The 23,449-nt window shown below is 41.0% G+C and overlaps 1 protein-coding gene across 6 annotated transcripts in view; it reads left to right on the top strand.

Moving 5' to 3' along the window:
* LOC105001153 (zinc finger and SCAN domain-containing protein 12-like) overlaps positions 1–23,449 on the top strand; it is a 64,923-nt gene that overhangs the window by 10,229 nt on the left and 31,245 nt on the right. For 2 of the 6 annotated variants that reach the window (XM_010857320.1, XM_010857315.1), the window contains exons 1-4: positions 8,677–8,855; positions 9,596–10,083; positions 15,864–16,002; positions 17,724–18,864. In XM_010857320.1, coding sequence (XP_010855622.1) covers positions 9,661–10,083; positions 15,864–16,002; positions 17,724–18,864 — 1,703 coding nt within the window. In that variant the 5' untranslated portion in view covers positions 8,677–8,855; positions 9,596–9,660. Of the gene's footprint in view, positions 1–8,676; positions 8,856–9,595; positions 10,084–15,863; positions 16,003–17,723; positions 21,262–23,449 lie in introns of those variants that run through there. The other 4 variants (XM_010857319.1, XM_010857316.1, XM_010857313.1 and 1 more) reach the window with 4 other exon arrangements.

The following is a 23,449-nucleotide window of genomic DNA, read 5'->3' on the forward strand; positions in this document are numbered from 1 at the left end:
TATCTTTCCTTTTCTCCTAGGCTTTTCACTTCTCTTCTTTTCACAGCTATTTGTAAGGCCTCCTCAGACAGCCATTTTTCTTTTTTTGCATTTCTTTTCCATGGGGATGGTCTTGATTCCTGTCTCCTGTACAGTGTCTTGAACCTCTGTCCATAGTTCATCAGGCACTTTGTCTATCAGATCTAGTCCCTTAAATCTATTTCTCACTTCCACTGTGTAATAAGGGATTTGATTTAGGTCATACCTGAATGGTCTAATGGTTTTTCCCACTTTCTTCAATTCAAGTCTGAATTTGGCAATAAGGAGTTTATGATCTGAGCCACAGTCAGCTCCCGGTCTTGTTTTTGCTGTTGTATAGAGCTTCTCCATCTTTGGCTGCAAAGAATATAGTCAATCTGATTTCGGTGTTGACCATCTGGTGATGTCCATGTATAGAGTCTTCTCTTGTGTTGTTGAAAGAGGGTGTTTGCTATGACCAGTGCATTCTCTTGGCAAAACTCTATTAGTCTTTGCCCTGCTTCATTCCGTATTCCAAGGGCAAATTTGCCTGTTACTCCAGGTGTTTCTTGACTTCCTACTTTTGCCTCCAGTCCCCTATAATGAAAAGGACATCTTTTTTAGGTGTTAGTTCTAAAAGGTCTTGTAGGTCTTCATAGAACCGTTCAATTTCAGCTTCTTCAGCCTTACTGGTTGGGGCATAGGCTTGGATTACCACGATATTGAATGGTTTGCCTTGGAAATGAACAGAGATCATTCTGTCTTTTCTCAGATTGCATCCAAGTACTTCATTTTGGACTCTTTTGTTGACCATGTTGGCTACTCCATTTCTTCTAAGGGATTCCTGCCCACAGTAGTAGATATAATGGTCAAGGTCAGGAGGGGTGGCCGTGAGAAGATACCCCTCATCCAAGGTAACGAGAAGTGGCTGCGCTTCCGTGAAGAGATACCCATGTCCAAGGTAAGAGAAACCCAAGTAAGGTGGTAGGTGTTGCAAGAGGGCATCAGAAAGCAGACACACTGAAACCATACTCACAGAAAACTAGCCAATCTGATCACATGGACCACAGCCTTGTCTCACTCAATGAAACTAAGTCATGCCATGTGGGGCCACCCAAGATGGACGGGTCACGGTGGAGAGGTTTGACAGAACGTGGTCCACTGGAGAAGGGAATGGCAAACCACTTGAGTTTCTTGTCTTGAGAACCCCATGAACAGTATGAAAAGGCAAAAAGATAGGACACTGAAAGATGAACTCCCCAGGTCAGTAGGTGCCCAATATGCTACTGGAGATCAGTGGAGAAATAACTCCAGAAAGAATGAAGGGATGGAGCCAAAGCAAAAACAATACCCAGTTGTGGATGCGACTGATGATAGAAGCAAGGTCCGATGCTATAAAGAGCAATATTGCATAGGAACCTGGAATGTCAGGTCCATGAATTAAGGCAAATTGGAAGTGGTTCAACAGGAGATGGCAAGAGTGAATGTCGACATTCTAGGAATCAGCGAACTAAGATGGACTGGAATGGGTGAATTTAACTCAGTTGCCAGACCAACCACGAAAATGACAGGTCCTCTGAGTTTCCTAGAGAGGCGGCTGAGGAACCGATGGAGATGCGTTTGAGTGTTGTGACGTATTTCCAGTTCCTGGTGTGAGCTGTGGCTTAAATACCCCTTTCCTTGGTTGACTCAGGACTGTAACTGGAGTAGGTGGAAACCTGGTTCATCCCGAGGCTGGATGCTCCATTTTTGGTTTAGTCGCCAAGTCACGTCCAACTCTTTTTGAGACCCCACAGACTGGAGCCTGCCGGACTCCCCTGTCTGTGGGATTTCCCAGGCAAGAATACTGGAGTGGGTTGCCATTTACTTCTGCAGAGATCTTGGGGCTGGATTGGGGGTGTTGTCCTCTTTTCCTAGGCCTGGCTTGGGTTCCTCTTCCTTGCCTTACATAGATCCCTCAGGACTGGACTCTTCCATGTTGGAGCTTCTGTAAGTTTCGGCGATGCAGAGAGCTAAACACAAACAGGGTACAGGGCTGGGTCTGTGTGCACCATCTGGTTTTCGAAGGAGACGCATTTACTAGTGGGGAAACTCCTCCAGTGTCCATCGGTTGATGGACCTTAAGGCTAAAAGATGGTTTCTTATACTTTTCGTGAACTTAACTGAGCAGTTTCTCAGTTTTCATGAAAAGCTCTTAGAGTAATGGTCATGATTACATATTTGTAGAGGTTTAGTTCTTAAAAAAATAAAAACTATAACGCGATCCTCACAGTTTTGCAAAGCAAAGGGAAGTGCTCGTTCATTTCTGTGGCTAAGAAAACAGATTCAAAAGTGTGGCAGGGGAAGTAGAGGAGGGTGGCAGCTCATTACTGTCAGGTAAATGTAGAAGTCCAAGTTTCTACTTGATTGCCATTTAGGTTCTCCTTACTGTTGGGTAGGGGTAGAAATTCTGAGTTTCATGTGGTCACCACAGACACTGTGTGAGTGCTGATTAGTTATTGCTGAGTGATGGTGGAAGTCCGGACCTCACTGGCCCTTTTCTGACGTTGCCTTAGTGTCACCGTTCCCTACTTACCCTGCCACAGTAGTTTCAGGGAAAACCAGCTAAAACCTAAGGTTTAATTAAGATCCAGTCTCATAACACAGTACAAAATAGCAATAAAAAATCCGAAATACCAAGAACCAGGAAGATCGCAAATGGAATGAAAAGAGATGCCAACACCAAGCGAATAGAGGTTTTAGAATTAACAGAGGTTTTAGAATTAACAGAAATTTATAGCAATCATGATTAAAAAAAAAAAAAGCTTCGATGAGGGACTTTCCTGGTGGTCCAGTGGCTAAGACTTCTCTCCTGATGCAGAGGGCTCCAGTTCAATATCTGGTAGGGGAATTAGACCTCACATAGTGCAACTTAGGGGCTTCCCTGGTGGCTCAGAGGTTAAAGCATCCACCTGCAGTGCGGGAGACCTGGGTTCGATCCCTGGGTCGGGAAGATTCCCTGGAGAAGGAAATGGCAACCCAGTCCAGTATTCTTGCCTGGAGAATCCTATGGACGGAGGAGCCTGGTGGACTATAGTCCATGGGGTTGCAAAGAATTGGACACGATTGAGTGACTTCACGTCACTTCTGTTGCAACTAAAGATCCTGCATGCTGCAAGAAAATCAGAGATCCGGTGTACTGCAACTAAGACCTGGTGCAGCCAGATAAACGTTTTTTTAAAAAAGCTTCAATGGGAAATTGTGAACACATATAAAAGAAGTGAAAATATAGAAAGAAACCCTCAGCAAGGAAATAGAAAGTCCTAGAAAGTAAATAGAAAATGTAAAAAAAAAATCAAGTGGAAATTTGAGAACTGAAAAATACAGTTATAATATTAAAAGCTCTGTGGGTGGCCTTAACAACAGGATGGAGGCTAGAGAAAATCTGAACTAGAAGACTAAACAACAGGAATAACCCAATTCTAACAACAGAGAAAATAAGCTGGAGATGGGGAAAAGGAGAAACAGAGGGTAGTAGGCTGAAAAAATAGTCACCCAAAGATACGTTCACTTCCTAATCACCAGAACCTAAAAATATTATGTGGCAGAACAGTGAATATTATTTTATATGGCAAAATAAGTGATTAAGGATCTTGAGAAAAGGAGATTATCCTGAATTATCCAGAAAGGGTCCAGAATGCCATAATAAATATTTTTATGAGAGAGAGGCAGAGGGAAATTAGACACACAGAAAAAGGTGATGTAAAGATGCAGGTAGAGATTGGAGTGGTGTGACCTCAAGCCCCAGGGACACCAAGGGATGACCAGGAGTGGAAGAGACAAGAAATGGGGTCTCTACCTCAGAGTCTCTGGACAGAGCCTTGAGTGTAGACTTCTGGCCCCTAGAATTGTCAGAATAAATTTCTGTTGTTTTAAGCCACAAGTTTGTGGTAATTTGTTATAGAAGCCAAAGGAAACTAGTTCAGTGATACAAAGAACTTCAGGGATTTGTGCAACTGTAGAAAGATGTAATGATCATATCAATGAAGTCCCAAAGAGGATGGGGCTTAATAACTACTTAAAATAGTGGCTGAAAAGTTACCAATTTTGGCAAGAGAAGTAAACCTGCAGATTCAAGAAGGTGATCAAAATGGAAACAGGACAAACCCAAGGAAATCCTTTCAAAACAGCATCACAATTAAACTACCCAAACCCTAAGACAGCGAAAAGATTTTGAAAGCAGCCAGAGAAAAATGACATCTGTAGGAAGAAATTCAAATGACAGTGGATTTCTTACGAGTGATGAGGCCAGAAGAGACTGACATGGTATTTTTAAAGAGCTGAAAGAAAGAAACTATCAAGCCAGAATCCTGTACTTGGTGAAGATATCCTTCAGGAGTGAACAGAAAAATCAAGACATCCTCAGATGAGTAAGATGTAGAATTTGTCACCAGGAAACCTACATTTAAAAAAAATGGCAAAAGGACAATCTCTAAATAGAGAATAATCAGGAAAGAATATGGGTAAATACAGCAAGCTTTCCTACTTCTCCTGATTTTTCTAAATTATGTTTAACTGTTGAAGCAAAAATTGTAATTTTGTCTGCTGTGGTGCTAAATATATTTAGAGGAAATATCTAATTAAGAGAATTATAAGTGGGAAGGGCAAGAGATGTAAAGGAAAGTAAGGTTTCTATACTTCACTCAAATTGGTAAAAAGATGCTACCAATAGAACGTGATAAGTGTGTACATATAACTGGAAACCTAGAGCAACTACTTAAAAAAAAAAGTGTACAAAAAGATTTACCAAAGATGGTAAAAGTGGAAGCAGTGACAGATTTTATTTTCCTGGGCTCCAAAATCACTACAGATGATTACTGCAGCCACAAAATTAAAAGATGCTTGCCCCTTGGAAGAAACACTGACAAATCTATGCAGCATATTAAGAAGTAGAGACCTCACTTTGCCGACAAAGTTCCATATGGTTAAAGCTTTGGTTTTTCCACTAGTCATGCACGGATGTGAGAGTTGGACCATAAAGAAGGCTGAGTGCTGAAGAACTGATGCTTTTTAACTGTGGTGTTGGAGAAGACTCTTGAGAGTCCCTCGGACTGCAAGGAGATCAAACCAGTCAATTCTAAATGAAATTCACCCTTAGTATTCCTTGGAAGGACTGGTGCTGAAGCTCCAATACTTTTGCTACCTGATGTGAAGAGATGACTCACTGGAAAAGACCCTGATGCTGGGAAAGATTGAGGGCAGGAGGAGAAGGGAGCGACAGAGAATGAGATGGTTAGATAGCATCACAGACTCAATGGCCATGAGTTTGAGCAAACTCTGGGAGATGGTGGAGGACAGAGGAGCCTATTCGTGATGTCACAGAGTTGGACACTAGTTAGCAACTGAACAACAACAAAATATCAAAAATAGATAAATCAAAATGCAGTTAAAAAAGGAAAAATGACTTCTTCTTGAAGTAACCTACAGGAAGCCAAGAAAAAGAAAATAGAGAAATATGGGAATTCCCTGACAGTTCAGTGGTTAGGACTCCGTGCTTTCACTGCAGAGTGCCTGCAGTGATCAAATCAGGTTTGATTTGGGAGACTAAGATCCTACAAGCTGCACAATTCTGTCAAAAAAGAAAACAAATGAAAAAATAAATATGAAATGGCAAAATTATAGAAGCAGAGAACAGAGTCCTGGTCGCCAGTCATTAATGAGAAGATGGGAATTAGGTGTGTTCATAAAAGGGATTAATGTAGTGATGGAAATGTTCTGTATCTTGACTGTAACAATGCTCTGGTTGTGACTGTACTATAGTTCTGCAAGATATTGCTATTAGTAGAAACTTGGTAAAGAGTAAATGAGATCTCTGCATTCTTTCTTAAAACATATGAATCTACAATTATATTAAAATAAAATTTAACTTTAAAAAGCAAAATATAAGCATAGTGTTTTGTGAGTAGAGAAAGTAATATTGAATTCAAGTTTCAGTGTGCAGAAATCAAGCTTTATTGGAAGAAAAAAGTTAACTCTCAACTAAGAAAACCTACCTTGGGGTCAGTTGGATAGAATTAGATGAATTCTATCTGCAACCTGAATCCCTCTTGCCAGGTAACATAATAAATTCACAGGCTCTGGAGATTAGGTGAGCAGTAGACTTCTTGGTGAGGGTGGAGCAGGTGGTGTCATTATTCTACCTACTGCCAGTAGTCTGCTGTCAGCACCCAACGGTCACTCTATAGCAGTACCTCAAAATACTTCTCGTTCTTTTTATAGCTGCCTCAGTAGTCATGCCACAGTTTATTCAGTCAGTCACTTATTGATGGACATTAGGTTTGTTTCCAGTCTTTTAGCTTGACTATCTAAATAAATAACCTTGTGCATATGTATTTTGTAGATTTGTCAATATATCTTTCGGATGGATTTCTATTGCAGGGACAAAGAATAAACTTATGTAAGCAATTTTGCTACATTTTATTATTTTTCCAAATAGGGGCTGTACTATTTTGTGTTCCAATTAAGAGTGCATAAGAGCTCCTCTTTCCTCATGAATAGAGTATATTGTCAAACTTCTGAATTTTTTCCAGTCTGATAAAATGACTAATGGTACTTGAGTGTAGATTTTAGTTTGTATGTTTATATTTAGAGTGAAGTTGAGCATCTTTACAGACATTTGAGCACTGCTACAATTTCTTATTCTGTCAGCTCTTCATTTCCTTTGTCTATTTTCTCCATTGGGTTATTGGTTTTTTCTTTTTTTCTCTCTTTTATTTTTAAAAAATATTTCATTTATTTGACTGGGCCAGGTCTTAGTTGAGGGACGTGAGGTCTTTGATCTTTACTTCAGCATGTGAACTCTTAGTTGTGGCATGTGGGGATCTAGTTCAATAACCAGGGATCAAACCCAGGCCCCCTGCATTGGGAGCTCGGTGTCTTAGCCACGGGACCACCAGGGAAGTCCTCAGTTATTTTCTTTTTAGGAAATATTTTAGGAACCCTTTATATATTTAGGATATTAGTCCTTTGTGATATGTTGCAAACATTTTTCCAGTGTATTATTTTTCTTCTGACTTTTCTTTGTGGTATTTTTTGATAACCAATCCATTTTATTTTTAGGCAGATTTACTTATTATTATTATTATTTTTTTTATTGCTTTTGGAAATTGAGGCAAGGTTTCCTGTTCCCAGATGTTTGAATTATTACTCATGTTCTTCTAATACATTTATAGGTATATTTTTTACATTTGTTTTTTTGATCCATTTGGAATTTATCCTGATTGTGATATGTGATGGGCGATATTAATGCAATTTTACTTTTGACCAAATGGCTATCAGTTGTCCTAATACAACTTATCTACAAGCCCTTCATTTCCCCCATTGATTCATGATGCCACCATCATTTACTAAATATCCATATGTACCTCGGTCTAGTGCGTGGTGCGTGCATACTTACTCATGTCCAACTCTTTGTGACCCAATGGACTGTAACCAGCCAGACTCCTCTGTCCATGAGATTCTCCAGGCAAGAATCCTGGGGTGTGGTCCGTTTCTGTCTGTTCTTACACAGTATCACACTCAATTGTAGGGACTTTATAAGGTGTGGTGATATCTGATTAGTATGTCCCTCACTATTGTTCTTCAGAGGGTATCATGGCTATTCCTATTTTCCCATTTGAACTTTATAATCAATTTGTCTAACTCTAGAACAGTATTTGTTGATACTTTTATTTTAGAAGATTGACTTCTTTGTTGAGTCTTTTGAACCGTCTTTTTAGCATGTGGCTTTCTATTTGTCTAACTATACATTTGGCCTTTCAGGAGGTTTTCCCCATACCGGTTTTGCAATTTTTTCCCTACACTTAGTCCCACTTATTTTCTTTCTTTCTCTTGTTGTTGTTGCTGCTGCTGTTGTTACTATAAATTAGGTATTCTCTTACATTATATCTTGTAACTTTATCACTGGTTATTTGCACATTGGAAAGTACTGCTTTCAGTGTGTTAATTTTATATTTTTGCTGCTGCTGCTAAGTCGCTTCAGTCGTGTCCAACTCTGTGCGACCCCATAGACGGCAGCCCACCAGGATGCCCCATCCCTGGGATTCTCCAGGCAAGAACACTGGAGTGGGTTGCCATTTCCTTCTCCAGGGCATGAAAGTGAAAAGTGAAAGTGAAGTCGCTCAGTGGAGTCGGACTCTTTTTACTAAATTATCTTTTAGTTTTCCCATTGAACTCAATGGGTTTTCAGATGTATACCCATTATCATTAGCGCATAAAAGGGAACTGTAGAAGGTGGAAACGTAAGCAGAAACCGCCAGGTTGACCCTTGAGAAGTGTGTAGAAGAGGTCCCCTCCTGAGTCTGGAAGACCTCAGGAGAAATCCCTTTGAGACATCTTTAATATCAAGGGTGCTGAAACCCAAATAAACGTGAGTGAAAAAGCATAGGATTTACCTAGCTCAGATAGGCTCGCCATGCCTCGACCACCCATCAGTTGGGAGGAATGGGGATACTAGCAAGCGGAAGACTAGCAGAAGGCGAAAACTATCGTCAAACTGCGGGCCTGTGAATCCTCCGTAGTCACCTCTCGAGAGTGCACGGGAGAACTACCGAGTAGCAAGCTCACTCTTCCTAGAGTGGCGGCGGAAGTGACCAGATGCTCCGTACTCCTTGGCCGCTTCCGGCCTTTGTGGGTCGCTCTTGGTGGGTTCCGGTTCGGAAATCGTTAGAGACTTCACCCCCTTGAATCCGGGAGGGAAACTTCTGCTGGCCTCCTGGGGCTGCGGTTGAGCGAGCTTTTGCTGCGAACGCGGCGGGTGGGCTGCTGGCCGTCTTCGGGCCAGGCTGGAGCGGGGCATCCTCTGGTGCTCACTTGCCCAGGTGGGTCCGCGAGAAGCTACTTGAGGCAGAAGCTAGCCCCCAGCCCTCTGAGAAGGGGGGTCACAGCCCGGGATGAGGGGGAGACCCGGCTGTGCGCCTCATACCTCCTGGGCTTGCCTCGCGCTGTGTACCCTTCTTGATTCTGCGCCATCTGACATTTCCAAACACTCGTCGGTCACAGGCGCTGACCCACGTCCTAGGGCCTCTTTTTCAAGCATCCCTTTATATTTAGAATTACAGGTACTAGGGTAGAAGAGGGCCTGAAAAAACAACGTCTCCAGCTTTTTTGCTTAATAAAGAATCAGGAGCAGAGAGATTAAGTCCCTGCGGAAATAAATTCATGTAACTGCAGCTTTTATGACAGTGATTTCCCATTATGCATCATCTGAGTTTTTAAAGAATTTAAAAAGAAACTACTCAATGATGTCTCAGCTTTTTGTTATAATTTGTTTGCTGTAAATGTTTGTTTATTCCATTTAATTCTCCTTTTTTCTATTACTAAGTGGAAATATTTCCTTCTTAGTCTTACTTTTCTTGTCCTGAAAATCCTGAAACAACTTAGCACCTTTTACTTATTCTTTTTCTTTAAATTAGTCTATTGAGTCTTTTTTATCAGAGCATTTCTCTGAGTATAGTAGATTACCCTGGAGGCAGCTTTCGAGGTGCATATTTAAATTCTTAGAATTTGCAATTTTTGTTTATGGTGTAGTTTGGGTTAATGATGATAGCTTCTCCCTCAGTTCCAGCCAGAAAAAAAACGACACAGGAGATCTTGCTTGAAGCATTGATAAGCTTTTGTATAGCAATGATGGCATATACTTGGTCTATCCAGGCCATGAAGGACCGGGAAGAACTTTTGGAAGTAAAGATAGAGGAAGAGGAGCTGGAGGAGGAGCATAAATATGCCACTACACAGGATCAGAACCTTCAAAAGAACACCGCCCACAGTAGGGAGGTCTTCCGACGGTACTTCAGGCAGTTCTGCTACCAGGAAACATCTGGGCCCCGTGAGGCTTTGAGCCGACTCCGGAAACTTTGCCATCAGTGGCTGAAGCCAGAGACCCACACCAAAGAGCAGATTCTGGAACTACTGGTGCTGGAGCAGTTCCTGACCATCTTGCCTGAGGAGCTCCAAGCCTGGGTCCAGGAACAGCATCCAGAGAGTGGGGAAGAGGTGGTGACTGTGCTGGAGGATTTAGAGAGAGAGTTGGATGAGCCAGGATATCAGGTGAGAACATAGACGTGGTGTCTGAGAAGTGAATTATGGATTTCTGGGCCAGAATGAAGTCTAATACTATTTCACAAAATGTATCCTTGACAAAATTGGTGCATCAGAAAGGGGCCTGAGTGTCACAGACGTTGGTTAATGTAATCCTAACTTATTTATATCTTTTTTGTGGAAGGGTTGTGTATTTCTTTATTAAGCTGCAAAATTCTGTTTGGTGAAATGCTGTCCAGAAACAGACTTCTAGTACAGAGAAAATGTTAGATGATTAAAGGGTGGGCAGCAGCCTCTTGAAAGGGACATCGTTTCTGTACAACACAAGTAATTAAGAAATAAGGTTTTGCAGATATATCCTCTGCCTTGTCTCCATTAAAGGATTAAAAGATTGAGAAATCAAAGTCACCATCTCAGGAATGAGATGTAGGAGCAGAGTGGAAAATTAGGGGGGATGGGCATGGAGGGGACCCATGTTTCTTTGAGTGGTTAAAAGCCCAGTTGAGTTGAAAAGGTGAGATGTCAGTAGAAGAGTTGAAAACAGAGACTGGAGGACCTTGAATATCAACCTCTGGAGTTTAGATTTCATTCTGTAGGACAGAAGCTCCTAATCTGTTCTCTCTGAGTCTAAGTGAGTTTTACTAAAACCAAGATAAGATAGAAAAAAAAAAAAAAATGAGGCAAATTATGTTGAACCATTTTGTTTTGTTTTAACATTGATAAAGACAGTGCTTTTCAACCAGTACCTCAAAGGGCATTTGGCAATGTCGTGGGACATTTTTCAGTACCTCAAAGAGCATTTGGCAGTGTCTTGGGGCATTTTTGGTTGTCCTAACATTGAGAGGTATCACTGGCATCTAGTGGCTGAAGGATACTGCTAGATAATCACAGTGCTAATGAAACGGAAGTATAATGTAGCATCGAAGTACAAAGCCTGAAGAGGGAAGGACCATGTGGCAAAAAGGTCTAAGTTGAAAATAGGATCATGAAAGTGTGACTGCAAAGGAAGAGGCATATCTTAGGTAAGAATTCAGTCAGTTCAGTTCAGTCACTCAGTCGTGTCTGACTCTTTGCGACCCCATGAATCTCAGCATGCCAGGCCTCCCTGTCCATCACCAATTCCCGGAGTTCACTCAGACTCACATCCATTGAGTCAGTGATGCCATCCAGCCATCTCATCCTCTGTTGTCCCCTTCTCCTCCTGCCCCCAATCCCTCCCAGCATCAGAGTCTTTTCCAATGAGTCAACTCTTCGCATGAGGTGGCCAAAGTACTGGAGTTTCAGCTTTAGCATCATTTCTTCCAATGAAATCGCAGGGCTGATCTCCTTCAGAATGGACTGGTTGGATCTCCTTGCAGTCCAAGGGACTCTCAAGAGTCTTCTCCAACACCACAGTTCAAAAGCATCAATTCTTCGGCGCTCAGCTTTCTTCACAGTCCAACTCTCACATCCATACATGACCACAGGAAAAACCATAGCCTTGACTAGACGGACCTTTGTTGGCAAAGTAATGTCTCTGCTTTTCAATATGCTATCTAGGTTGGTCATAACTTTTCTTCCAAGGAGTGTCTTTTAATTTCATGGCTGCAGTCACCATCCGCAGTGATTTTGGAGCCCCAAAAAACAAAGTCTGACACTGTTTCCACTGTTTTCCCATGTATTTCCCATGAAGTGATGGGACCGGATGCCATGATCTTCGTTTTCTGAATGTTGAGCTTTAAGCCAACTTTTTCACTCTCCACTTTCACTTTCATCAAGAGGCTTTTGAGTTCCTCTTCACTTTCTGCCATAAGGGTGGTGTCATCTGCATATCTGAGGTTATTGATATTTCTCCCGCCAATCTTGATTCCAGCTTGTGCTTCTTCCAGTCCAGCGTTTCTCATGATGTACTCTGAATGGAAGTTAAATAAGCAGGGTGATAATATACAGCTTGACGTACTCCTTTTCCTATTTGGAACCAGTCTGTTGTTCCATGTCCAGTTCTAACTGTTGCTTCCTGACCTGCATACAGATTTCTCAAGAGGCAGGTCAGGTGGTCTGGTATTCCCATCTCTCTCAGAATTTTCCACAGTTTATTGTGATCCACACAGTCAAAGGCTTTGGCATAGTCAATAAAGCAGAAATAGATGTTTTTCTGGAACTCTCTTGCTTTTTCCATGATCCAGAGGATGTTGGCAATTTGATCTCTGGTTCCTCTGCCTTTTCTAAAACCAGCTTGAACATCTGGAAGTTCACAGTTCACATATTGCTGAAGCCTTGCTTGGAGAATTTTGAGCATTACTTTACTAGTGTGTGAGATGAGTGCGATTGTGCAGTAGTTTGAGCATTCTTTGGCATTGCCTTTCTTTGGGATTGGAATGAAAACTGACCTTTTCCAGTCCTGTGGCCACTGCTGAGTTTTCCAAATTTGCTGGCATATTGGGTGCAGCACTTTCAAAGCGTCATCTTTCAGGATTTGAAATAGCTCAACTGGAATTCCATCACCTCCACTAGCTTTGTTCGTAATGATGCTTTCTAAGGCCCACTTGACTTCACATTCCAGGATGTCTGGCTCTAGATGAATGTTCACACCATCGTGATTATCTTGGTCATGAAGATCTTTTTTGTACAGTTCTTCTGTGTATTCTTGCCACCTCTTCTTAATATCTTCTGCTTCTGTTAGGTCCATACCATTTCTGTCCTTCATCGAGCCCATCTTTGCATGAAATTAATTGAAAATTATACAGATGGAGGTATAAAGAAGGAAGAAAGAATGGAGAACTCTACTCAGCAGTCTATTCTAGGCTAAGCACTAGGGATTTTCAAGCTTGAAAGACTAGTATAACGGAAACACTCCTGAGTTCAAGATCATAGGGGAAAGTGAATTGGTACCCTTGCCTGGAAAATCCCATGGATGGAGGAGCCTGGTAGGCTCCAGTCCATGGGGTTGCTAAGAGTCGGGCACGACTGAGTGACTTCACTTTCACTTTTCACTTTCATGCATTGGAGAAGGAAATGGCAACCCACTCCGTTGTTCTTGCCTGGAGAATCTCAGGGACAGGGGAGCCTGGTGGGCTGCCGTCTATGGGTCGCACAGAGTTGGACACGGCTGAAGCGACTTAGCAGCAGTAGCAGCATCATTCAGCAGATATTTATTGGCCATCTGTTGTTTACTAGGCACTGGGAATGCACCAGTGAAAAAAGTGTAGAGGGTTGCTGCTCTTTTTTCTTGGCCACACCATGTGGCATGCAGGTCTTAGTTCCCTCACCAGGGGTTAAACCTGTGCCCCCTGCATTGAGAGCAGAGTCTTAGCCATTGGACCACCAGGGAAGCCCCAGTCTGACGTTCAATTCCAATTTAAAGTTTTTAATTTTAACATAATCACTCTAGCTTCTATGTTGCGAAAGTTCTACACTGGGCCTGGGGGTGGGGAAGGAGAACATAGGGAACAAAGTTAGAAGCAGGGAAACCAGTTGAGGAGGCTATAGCTATAAGCAGTAATCCAGGCAAGAGATGCTGGTGCCTGACTAGAATAATAGCATTGGAAGTGGCAAAATGTAATTGGATTCTGATACATTTTGAGGATAGAGCTTGAGAGGATTTGTGTTTATATAGGTTGCAGGATATGAGAGAAAGTGAGTTAAAGATTATTCCAAGGTTTTTGGTTCGTACATCAGGTAAAATGAATTCGTCATTCACTGAGATAGTAAAGATTGAGAGAGACATAGGTTTGGAGTAAAGGGACGGGAATCAAAAGCTAGGTTTTAGATGTGTTAATTTTGAGATTCTCATTAAATCCAAGTAGAAAGTTTGAGCAAGCAACTAGATATAAAGAGTTGGGATTCAGTGGGGGTGGGCAGTGGAAATCTGTTCTAGAAATACAAAATTGGGACTTGCCGGAATATGAATGGTATTTAAAGCCATGAGACAAAAAGAGCATCAGGGGAGTAACCAGATTGGAAACTGGAGAGTGGCCAGGGAGGTAGGAAGAGAACCAAAAGAAAGAATGGGATTCTTAGGCGTAGGCGGAAGTAACTTGGTTTTAGTCATGAAGAATTTGTATTGCCAACCAGTCCTTTCCTTTGAGGCTTGCTGTGGGTAGCTAGTGGTTTATGAGGCCTAGTCAAAGATCCAAGGACAGAAGGCACAGTTCACTCTACTGGGCTTTTTTTGCTCTCTTCTCCCCCCAATTTGAAGGCTTCTCAGGTGGTGCTGGTGGTAAAGAATCTGCCTGCAGTACAAGAGATTCAGGAGACGTGTGTTCAGTCCCTGGTTTGGGAAGATCTCCTAGGGGAGGAAATGGCAACCAGCTCCAGTATTCTTGTCTGGAAGATACCATGGACACGGGAGCCTGCTGGACTATATTCCATGGTGCCGCAAAGAGTTGAACAGGACTGAGTGACTGAGCACACACACCCCAAAATTTGAAGTATCAAAACATCTTTTTCTGTACATTTGAGATAGTATTCTGCTGATTTTGGCTCTTATTCTGAGGGAAAGATTACAAAATGAAACTGTCAGAGAAATAGTGTCAGTGTATGGTAATTTTTTATTTACAAACTTTAGCCATTGAAGGGTATGTGTGTGTGTGTGTTAGTTGCTCGGTCATGTCTGACACATTGTGACCCCATGGACTATAGCCAGGCTCCTCTGTCCATGAGATTTTCCAGGCAAGAATATTGGAATGGGTTGCCATTCCCTTCTCCATAGAATCTTCCTGATTTAGGGATTGAACCCAGGTCTCCTGCATTGCAGGTAGATTCTTTACAGTCTGAGCCACTAGGCAAGCTATTGAAGAGGGATGGGGAAGTAATTTGAGGGCCTATCACATGCCTATGTGAGGTGCTTTACATGCATGTCATATAATCTCAGATGTCATATAATCTCAGAATGATTCCTAGCCTAAGGTGACAGAGCTATCGATACTAAACTAAGAAACAGAGTAAGTAATTAGATTCCGATTCCTGTTTTTATACTACCATGCTGGGGAAACCTTCTTTTCTTTTTTTTAAGTGCAAGAGGCAATGGGCCCAATGGAGGAAAGGAAGCTACAGAGTGGTTGAAATTGCTGAGTAAATGAGTTAATTGAAGGAGCAAGGGTCAAAGGGAAGCAGAAAGGGATGACATTGAAGGCAAAAGTAGAGATACAAGCCTTGAAAAAGAAAAGACTTCTTCCTCTAAGATAGAAGGAAAGGAGAAGAGTAAGAGAGTGGAGATAGGTAAAGTGAAGGAGAGAGGATTTTTTTGAGATGGTCGTGATCTTGGAGAAAGAAAGAAGGGGGATGGGGACCTCAGAAGAGCATTGTCTATTAGGAATATGAGAGATTTCTCTTTTTCCTTTCCTCTTTCCTTCTTATACCCTCTTTCTTTTCTTTCTCCTTTGTTCCCTTCTTTCTTTGTCATTTCTTTCATTATTTCCCTTTACTTTTACCCCTTCCTTTCCTTCTTTCTCACTTCTGTCTTATTTCCCCATAAATTCCTTTCCACTTCTTTCTGCCTCTGCCTCTTTTTACCTTCTTTTCCCTCTCTTTGTCACTTCTCTATTTCTTTGAGCATAGACAAAAATGTAAAAGTGGTACATTTAATATACTTTAACTGTCAAGATAGGGGAAGTTACTTCCAACTGGGGAAGGGAAGGTTTCCCAGAAGAGGTGACATTTGTATTGGCCTTGAGTAGGATTATGGCAGGCTGTTATGTGGAAAGAAGTTTATTTCAAGTTTCAGAGAGCTGGGTGCCAGTGCCCTGGATAGTATATTCTTGTTTAATGTTACCAGAGCAAGGTTCTAAGCTATATCTCATTTACCTCAGGTCTCAGTCCACAGTGAGGAACAAGAATTACAGGAGATCGTACCTCTAAGAACAGAACAAGAACCCAGAATATGCCTTCAGTCTGTGCAAGCCCAGCCAAAGTGTGAATCTGCAGAACTTGAAGCCCAACAGAAGCAAGGTAAAGAAGGAAGACCCATCTTGGGAGGAAGGGGAAGATGGGGGCCAACGTAGGACCCTGGGACTCTTTTGTACTTTGTGCTGTTTGTGAGCATGGAAGTCAGGAAGGTCTCTCAAGAACTCTGATGGCTCATGCATAGACCGGAGGCAGCCTGGTTTATCACTCTGAAACTTTTTTTCTCTTTATGTTACTATTTTCTGAATCCTGGCTGTATTTTATTTGAAAACACTTAGTTTAGTCCTTCTGATAGTTATTTTCCTCTATACTGACTTCCTTCCTATGTATAGCCTTTATCCTACCAGACAATACCACTGTCTTGCAATTTATTCTGTGTCCTTCAGTAAATAAACCTTTGCCCCATGATCTCTTCAGCTAACTTTCAGATGGTTCAGGGAAAAATACATATATGTGTATATATGTATTATATATATACATATATGTATATACATATATAATATATATATACACACATACATATATTACTCTTGTAAAGAGAAAGAGTAATAAAGCAGATGTGGCAAAATGTTCAAAGTGGTGAAGGGGTGAAAGAATGTACCTTCCTTATTTCCAGTTTCTCTGTTTTTTCACTTACTTTCTAAAAACAGGTGAAAATCCACATTGTTGAAAAAAGTAATAACCTTAAGTTACCCAGTGAAAAGTTTGCCTGCCACTCAATTACCCTAGCCATTTGGTCTCCTTACCTCTATTTTGAAATAGGTTGTCACTGTTACTAGTTTCTTGTGTGTCCTAGAGATTTTTAACCATATATGTATATTTCTCATATTCTAATATATTTTCCTCTCTTTATCACTAAGATTATAGAACCTTGCATTTTTTATTTCTTAACAGCTGCTAAATATTAAAATATATCACTATATCAGGCTCCCCAGGTGGCTCAGTGATAAAGAATCCACCTACCAATGCAGGAGACAAGGGTTCATTCCTTGGGACAGGAAGATCCCTTGGAGAAGGAAATGGCAACCCACTCTAGTATTCTTGTTTGAGAGATCCCACGGGCAGAGAAGCCTGGTGAGCTACAGTCCATGGGGTCACAAAAGAGTTGGACAGGACTTAGTGACTAAACAACAACAATATGGCTATATCATGCAATTAACTTAGTCTTCTCCTGCTAATAACATTTAAGTTGGCCCCACTCTTTTATTATAACAAATAGTGCTGTGATAAATAACCATATGTGTGAATATATCTGTAGCATAAATTCCTTCTAGGTGGAATTACTAGGTCAAAGGTTATATATATATTTGTAATTTTGATATATATTGTCAAATTGCCCTCTAATAAAGCTTGAATCAATTTACACTCTTACTGGCAATGTTTGATTTTCATGTTGTGAGCACAGTGTTACATCAAGCTTTTGGCAAATCCAATAGGTGAAAATTATATTCAATATTGTTTAAATCTACTTTTCCCTTATTGTGAGGGGGAGCATCTTTTCTTGTGTTTAAGAGCTGTTCTATTTCCTTTCATGGAAGCCATCAGTTTTTTTCTTTGCCCAGTTTTCTATTTGGTTACTGGTCTTTTTCTTAACAGTTTTTGGAGTGCTTGAGTTTATTAGTTCTGTATTCTAGTGCCATTTTATAGTCATGCGAGATCTCTAAGTTCTTCTGTAATTTTTCATTTGAATAATTTTATGTTGCCTAATGAAAGTTGCCTTTTTCAACCATAAGAAACTAACGAGTATGATCCATTTTTAATTTCAGATATCGAGACTGGAAATGAGTATAGGAATTTAAAGCAAGAAGTTTCTCCAGAAATGAAACCATATGGGAATATAGCTAGCAAATTTGAAAATGAAATGTCTCAACCAGCTAGGTATGAAAAAACATATGAACCTGAAGAAAAAACAGGAGAGTTTTCTGAATATTCAAGGGAGGATAAAGAACCTACATGTGATGAAAATGGAGTAAGTTTGACTGAGAACTTAGATCTTTCTGAACACCAGAGAATTTGTCCAGGAGAAAAGCCTTATGTATGTGATGTCTGTGGAAGAGCTTTTAGTCAACACTCACGTTTTGTAGAACATCAGAGGACCCATACTGGAGACAGGCCCTACAAATGCAAAGAATGTGGAAAAACTTTCCGTGGGAGAACTGTGCTTATTCGACACAAAATAATACACACAGGAGAGAAACCCTATAAATGTAATGAGTGTGGCAAAGCCTTTGCCCAGTGGTCAGCTCTTAATCAACATCAGAGACTTCACACAGGAGAGAAACACTACCACTGTAATGAATGTGGCAAAGCCTTTAGCCAGAAAGCAGGCCTCTTTCACCATCTCAAAATCCACACAAGAGATAAACCTTATCATTGTACTCAGTGTAATAAAAGTTTTAGTCGGCGTTCAATTCTTACCCAACATCAAGGAGTTCATACTGGGGCAAAGCCCTATGAGTGCAGTGAGTGTGGAAAAGCCTTTGTTTATAACTCCTCCCTTGTTTCCCATCAGGAGATCCACCACAAAGAAAAATGCTATCAGTGTAAGGAATGTGGGAAGTCCTTCAGTCAGAGCGGCCTTACTCAGCATCAGAGAATCCACAATGGAGAGAAACCCTACAAATGTGATGTATGTGGAAAAGCCTTTATTCAGAGGACAAGTCTTATAGAACATCAACGAATTCACACTGGAGAGAGACCCTATCAATGTGATAAGTGTGGGAAGGCTTTCACTCAAAGATCAGTCCTCAAGGAACATCAGAAAGTGCACACTGGAGAGAGGCCCTATAAATGCAATGAGTGTGGGAATGCCTTCCGAGGAATCACGAGCCTCATTCAGCATCAGAGAATCCACACTGGGGAGAAACCCTACCAATGTGACGAATGCGGCAAAGCCTTCAGACAGAGGTCAGATCTTAGTAAACACCAGAGAATTCATAACAGAGGTGATCCCTATACATGTAAAGTGCGTGGGGAGTCATTTACACAGAACTCAGCTCTTATTCAACATCAGACTACCCACAAAGCAGAAAAATCTGGTTCTGTGTGATAACTGCAGGGAAACTATCTCACAGAATTCAGGCTAAGGAGAAATACAAGCTATGAGATGATCAGGACAAAATGTTAGTCACTATAGCTATACGGAAACCTTGGATATTTCATAAAAAATTCACTGTGTGCTCCTTTTCTCAAAAGAGTTTACAACCTAGTTTCGAAGATAATAGGTCCACCTATTTAGTTAAGGCCACAGGACAGTAGAATTGATGCTCAAATATTATAGAATTAAAGTGGCACTTGACAAGCAGTAAGTGCTATAAATTCTGAAGGAGAGATCACTGGTGTCTGAAGTAGTCAGGAAAGATTTTAAAGATAAAGGTTTGATGGGGATATTTGGAAGGCAAAAGGGAGAAAACATTTAGAATAGAACAAATTAATCAGAGTGCCTGTGGTTTGCAAGCATCAGTGACAAAACAAGCCAACCTAAAGAAAGTTCATTCAGTTGGGCAGCTGATGGTATTGTGTTGGAAACACAACAAGGGCAGATGCTGGGAGGTCAGAATGCCAGTAATTCACCGAATATTTTGACACTTAAAGAATTTTTCTCATTTAATTTCTAAAATGTTTCTATAAATTAAAATGATTCTCCATTGTAAAAATGAGGATATTCTTGCTTATGGAGATGATGACACAGCTACAGTATTACACAAAGGAAGAGACCAGAGGCTTAAGTGCAGGTCATTACAGTTTTTAAGTTCTGTTCATTACAGGAGTGATTCCTCAACATCAGTGAACATCAGAATCACCTTGGTGCTTGTTGAACATACCTGAGTCCCGCTTGCAGATACTATGCTTCATTAGGTCTGAGATGGGGATTGAGAATCTTCATTTCTGTAGCTCCACAGTCACTTGATGTGCTATACGATTTGAGAAACATTGCATTGAATCACAGTTGCCAGTGAAGTGAGGAAGCATGAATACAGGCCACTGCAGATTTTTAGCATGAGGAAAGCCCTTCAGGGGACATGTGCCAGCAGCTCTTTACAATGAACAGGGAATTAGACCACCATCATGCCTAAAAATTAGGGTTTCACAATGGCCTTTCTAGCCCTTCAAATTTAAATGTTTCAAAACAGACCCACCTACATTCCAAGGCTCCATGGGGTCTTCTGAGTGCATGCTTTGTGTGTGTGTGTGTGTGTGTGTGTGTGTGTGTGTGTGTGTGTGTGTGTTAGGGGAGGGATGCTGGTGTTCTCTGTTTTATACTTCTCTTTTTTCCCACCTCTGTGTTATGAATTCTTTTACAATTTTTTGACTTGTATACTTTCTTGAGCATATTAAAAGAGCCAAAGATTAGTGATTCTTTCCTTCAGGCTTCAGGAAAAAAATTAACTGAAAACTGGTTGACATTTCTCCTATATTACTGAGTAAATTCTGTTTTTGATGAGAATCTATGATGATTACTGTACTAGGTAGCAGGCAAGTCACAGAAGTACATATAGCTCCTTGTCTGTTTATCTCTTTACAGAAATCATATTTAATCTCTGCTGAGATGTTCATTTATTTCTTTTCCTTTCTGCCTTGCCACAGCAAACTCCACAGTTCGTTCCTAGGACTACGTTCCCACCCCACCCCACCCAACTTCAGTCCCCTCATCTCTCACTTCTAGCTGGTCAGTGGGTTTGAAGTGGTGAGATAGTGACAGAAGAGGTAGAGGAGAAAAAAGAAGGGTAATTCACCACTCTTTAACTAGTCCCAACAACCTTTCTGCCCAGCCCTGTCTTTATCCACCTCCCCCTTCTGTAAAAGACTCTACCCCCATTTCCCTAGTGCCCCTATCTCCTGTCCCTCTATCCATAATCCCTGTATAATACATAAGAATATCATCACTGGATTTGAACCAGAAAAGTCCCTAGTCCTATAGAAATATATATGTTCCTAGCTTTCTAAATTGTAATTGTGAACACATTTTCTCTTAAAAATGATAATAGTACTTTAGGCATATAAAGTGTCATACTGGTTTTTGTGATTAGAATTTACAATGATTGTGGGAAAACTTTCTGGGTTCACAACATAGGAAAGCAAATTAACATTTGGAAAACAATTCATTCACAAGTGGACTGTTTATTTAATAATAAGACCAACATTGGAATTGTGCGCCTAGGCACTGAGGCAGCTAGGATTGAAAACCTAATTTTTTATGTCTAGGAAACAGGGATCCTAGAACTAAGCCTGAAGGCCCTAGCTGTAAGTATTGATGCGTGCTAAATTGCCTCAGTTGTGTCCAGCTCTTTGCAACACTATAGACTAGCCTGCTCCTCCTCTGGGATTCTCCAGGCAAGAATACTGGAGTGGGCTGCCATGCCCTCCTCCAGGGGATCTTCCTGACCCAGGAATCAAACCCACATCTCATATGTCTCCTGCATTGGCAGGCAGGTTCTTTATCACTAGCACCAACCACCATAAGTATTAATGTATGAGGCCTAGTCCCTAAGGTTGCTCAGTCTCATGTTTCTCTCATGTAAACTCAACCATTTAGAGGGGGCTTGACATAGTAACAAGAACCTTCATGAGACCATCTCTACCAAACTCATGCTTTTCCATACTTGTCATCTAATCAGGTTTCACAAACATGTTCTCCAAACTGAAGTTACTCTTCATAGTAATGTCAGAGCCTCTCTCTCTAATCTGACTGCTCAGTAGAATGCAGTTGTTATTTTAAACTTGCTCTCTATTCTCCAGTGCTGTTATTAGCAGTCTCTCCAGTTCATCTGCTTAACATGTTCTCTTAATGCACTCAAGTTCCTCCGTTTCCCTCTCAAGTAAAGAGAACTGTAAAGGAACCATAAACAAAGACCCAGAACAATGGACTATGCCTATTATATAGAAGAATACAGTTCATAACTTATTTCAAATATGGGAGGTTTGTTCTGGTTGTTTCTTATGCTTAAATACAGTTGTGCCAAAAAAAAAAAAAGGGTGCAGTGGCATGGGATTTCCAGGTAGGCATCGAAGGGGTCAAACTAGTCCATTATAAGCAAAAGGTAAAAGGTTACCAAGTGGAACTAAATAGGCAACAGAAAACTGAAGGCTATGAGAGGGCAAGTGGAGGACATGTTAGATAAGGAATTGGAGAGTGCAGTAACAGAATACCTTGTGACGAAGTCGAGTACATTTTTATGTATAATAGATGGCATGATAATGACAGGATCTTGGAAATCAGGGAAATCTAGAAAATCAGTTCATTTATGTGGATTTTTAAATCAACAAAACAGGTTATATGAAAGTAAAGTCAGTCCACAAGAGAAGTACTGACAGTAATACAACAGCCAAATAGAGCAGCTGGTGTAAAGCTCAAATGAATCACGAAGCAGCAGCTTAGAAATAACATTAAGGATGAGAATAAGATTGATTAGCTTCTCCTTTGTATTTGAATGAAGATAACCAAGACAGCCTTGATGTACTCCTATTCCTATTTAGAACCAGTCTATTGTTCCATGTCCAGTTCTAACTATTGCTTCTTGACCTGCATACAGATTTCTCAGGAGACAGGTCAGGTGGTCTGATATTCCCATCTCTTTCAGGATTTTCCACAGTTTATTGTGATCCACACAGTCAAAGGCTTTGGCATAGTCAATAAAGCAGAAATAGATGTTTTTCTGGAGCTCTCTTGCTTTTTCCATGATCCAAAGGATGTTGGCAATTTGATCTCTGGTTCCTCTGCCTTTTCTAAAACCAGCTTGAACATCTGGAAGTTCACGGTTCACGTATTGGTGACACCTGGCTGTATATTGTCACCCTGCTTATTTAACTTATATGCAGAGTATATCATGAGAAACGCTGGGCTGGAGGAAACACAAGCTGGAATCAAGATTGCCGGGAGAAATATCAATAACCTCAGATACGCAGATAACACCACCCTCATGGCAGAAAGTAAAGAAGAACTAAAGAGCTTCTTGATGAAAGTGAAAGAGGAGAGTGGAAAGTTGGCTTAAAGCTCAACATTCAGAAAACTAAGATCATGGCATCTGGTCCCATCACTTCATGGCAAATAGATGGGGAAACAGTGTCAGACTTTATTTTTGAGGGCTTTAAAATCACTACAGATGGTAATTGCAGCCATGAAATTAAAAGATACTTACTCCTTGGAAGGAAAGTTATGACCAACCTAGATGGCATCTTAAAAAGCAGAGACATTAAAGCAGGGACCTTTGCCAACAAAGGTCCGTCTAGTCAAGGCTATGGTTTTTCCAGTAGTCATGTATGGATGTGAGAGTTGGAATATAAAGAAAGCTGAGTGCCAAAGAATTGATACTTTTGAACCGTGTTGTTGGAGAAGACTCTTGACAGTCCCTTAGACTGCAAGGAGATCACTCTTGAGGGTTCATTGGAGGAACTGATGTTGAAGCTGAAACTCCAATACTTTGGCCACCTGATGCAAAGAACTGACTCATTTGAAAAGACCCTGATGCTGGGAAAGATTGAAGGCAGGAAG

This window comes from Bison bison, unplaced genomic scaffold, assembly GCF_000754665.1.
Source record: "Bison bison bison isolate TAMUID 2011002044 unplaced genomic scaffold, Bison_UMD1.0 scf7180017864379, whole genome shotgun sequence".
NCBI classification, from domain to species: domain Eukaryota; kingdom Metazoa; phylum Chordata; class Mammalia; order Artiodactyla; family Bovidae; genus Bison; species Bison bison.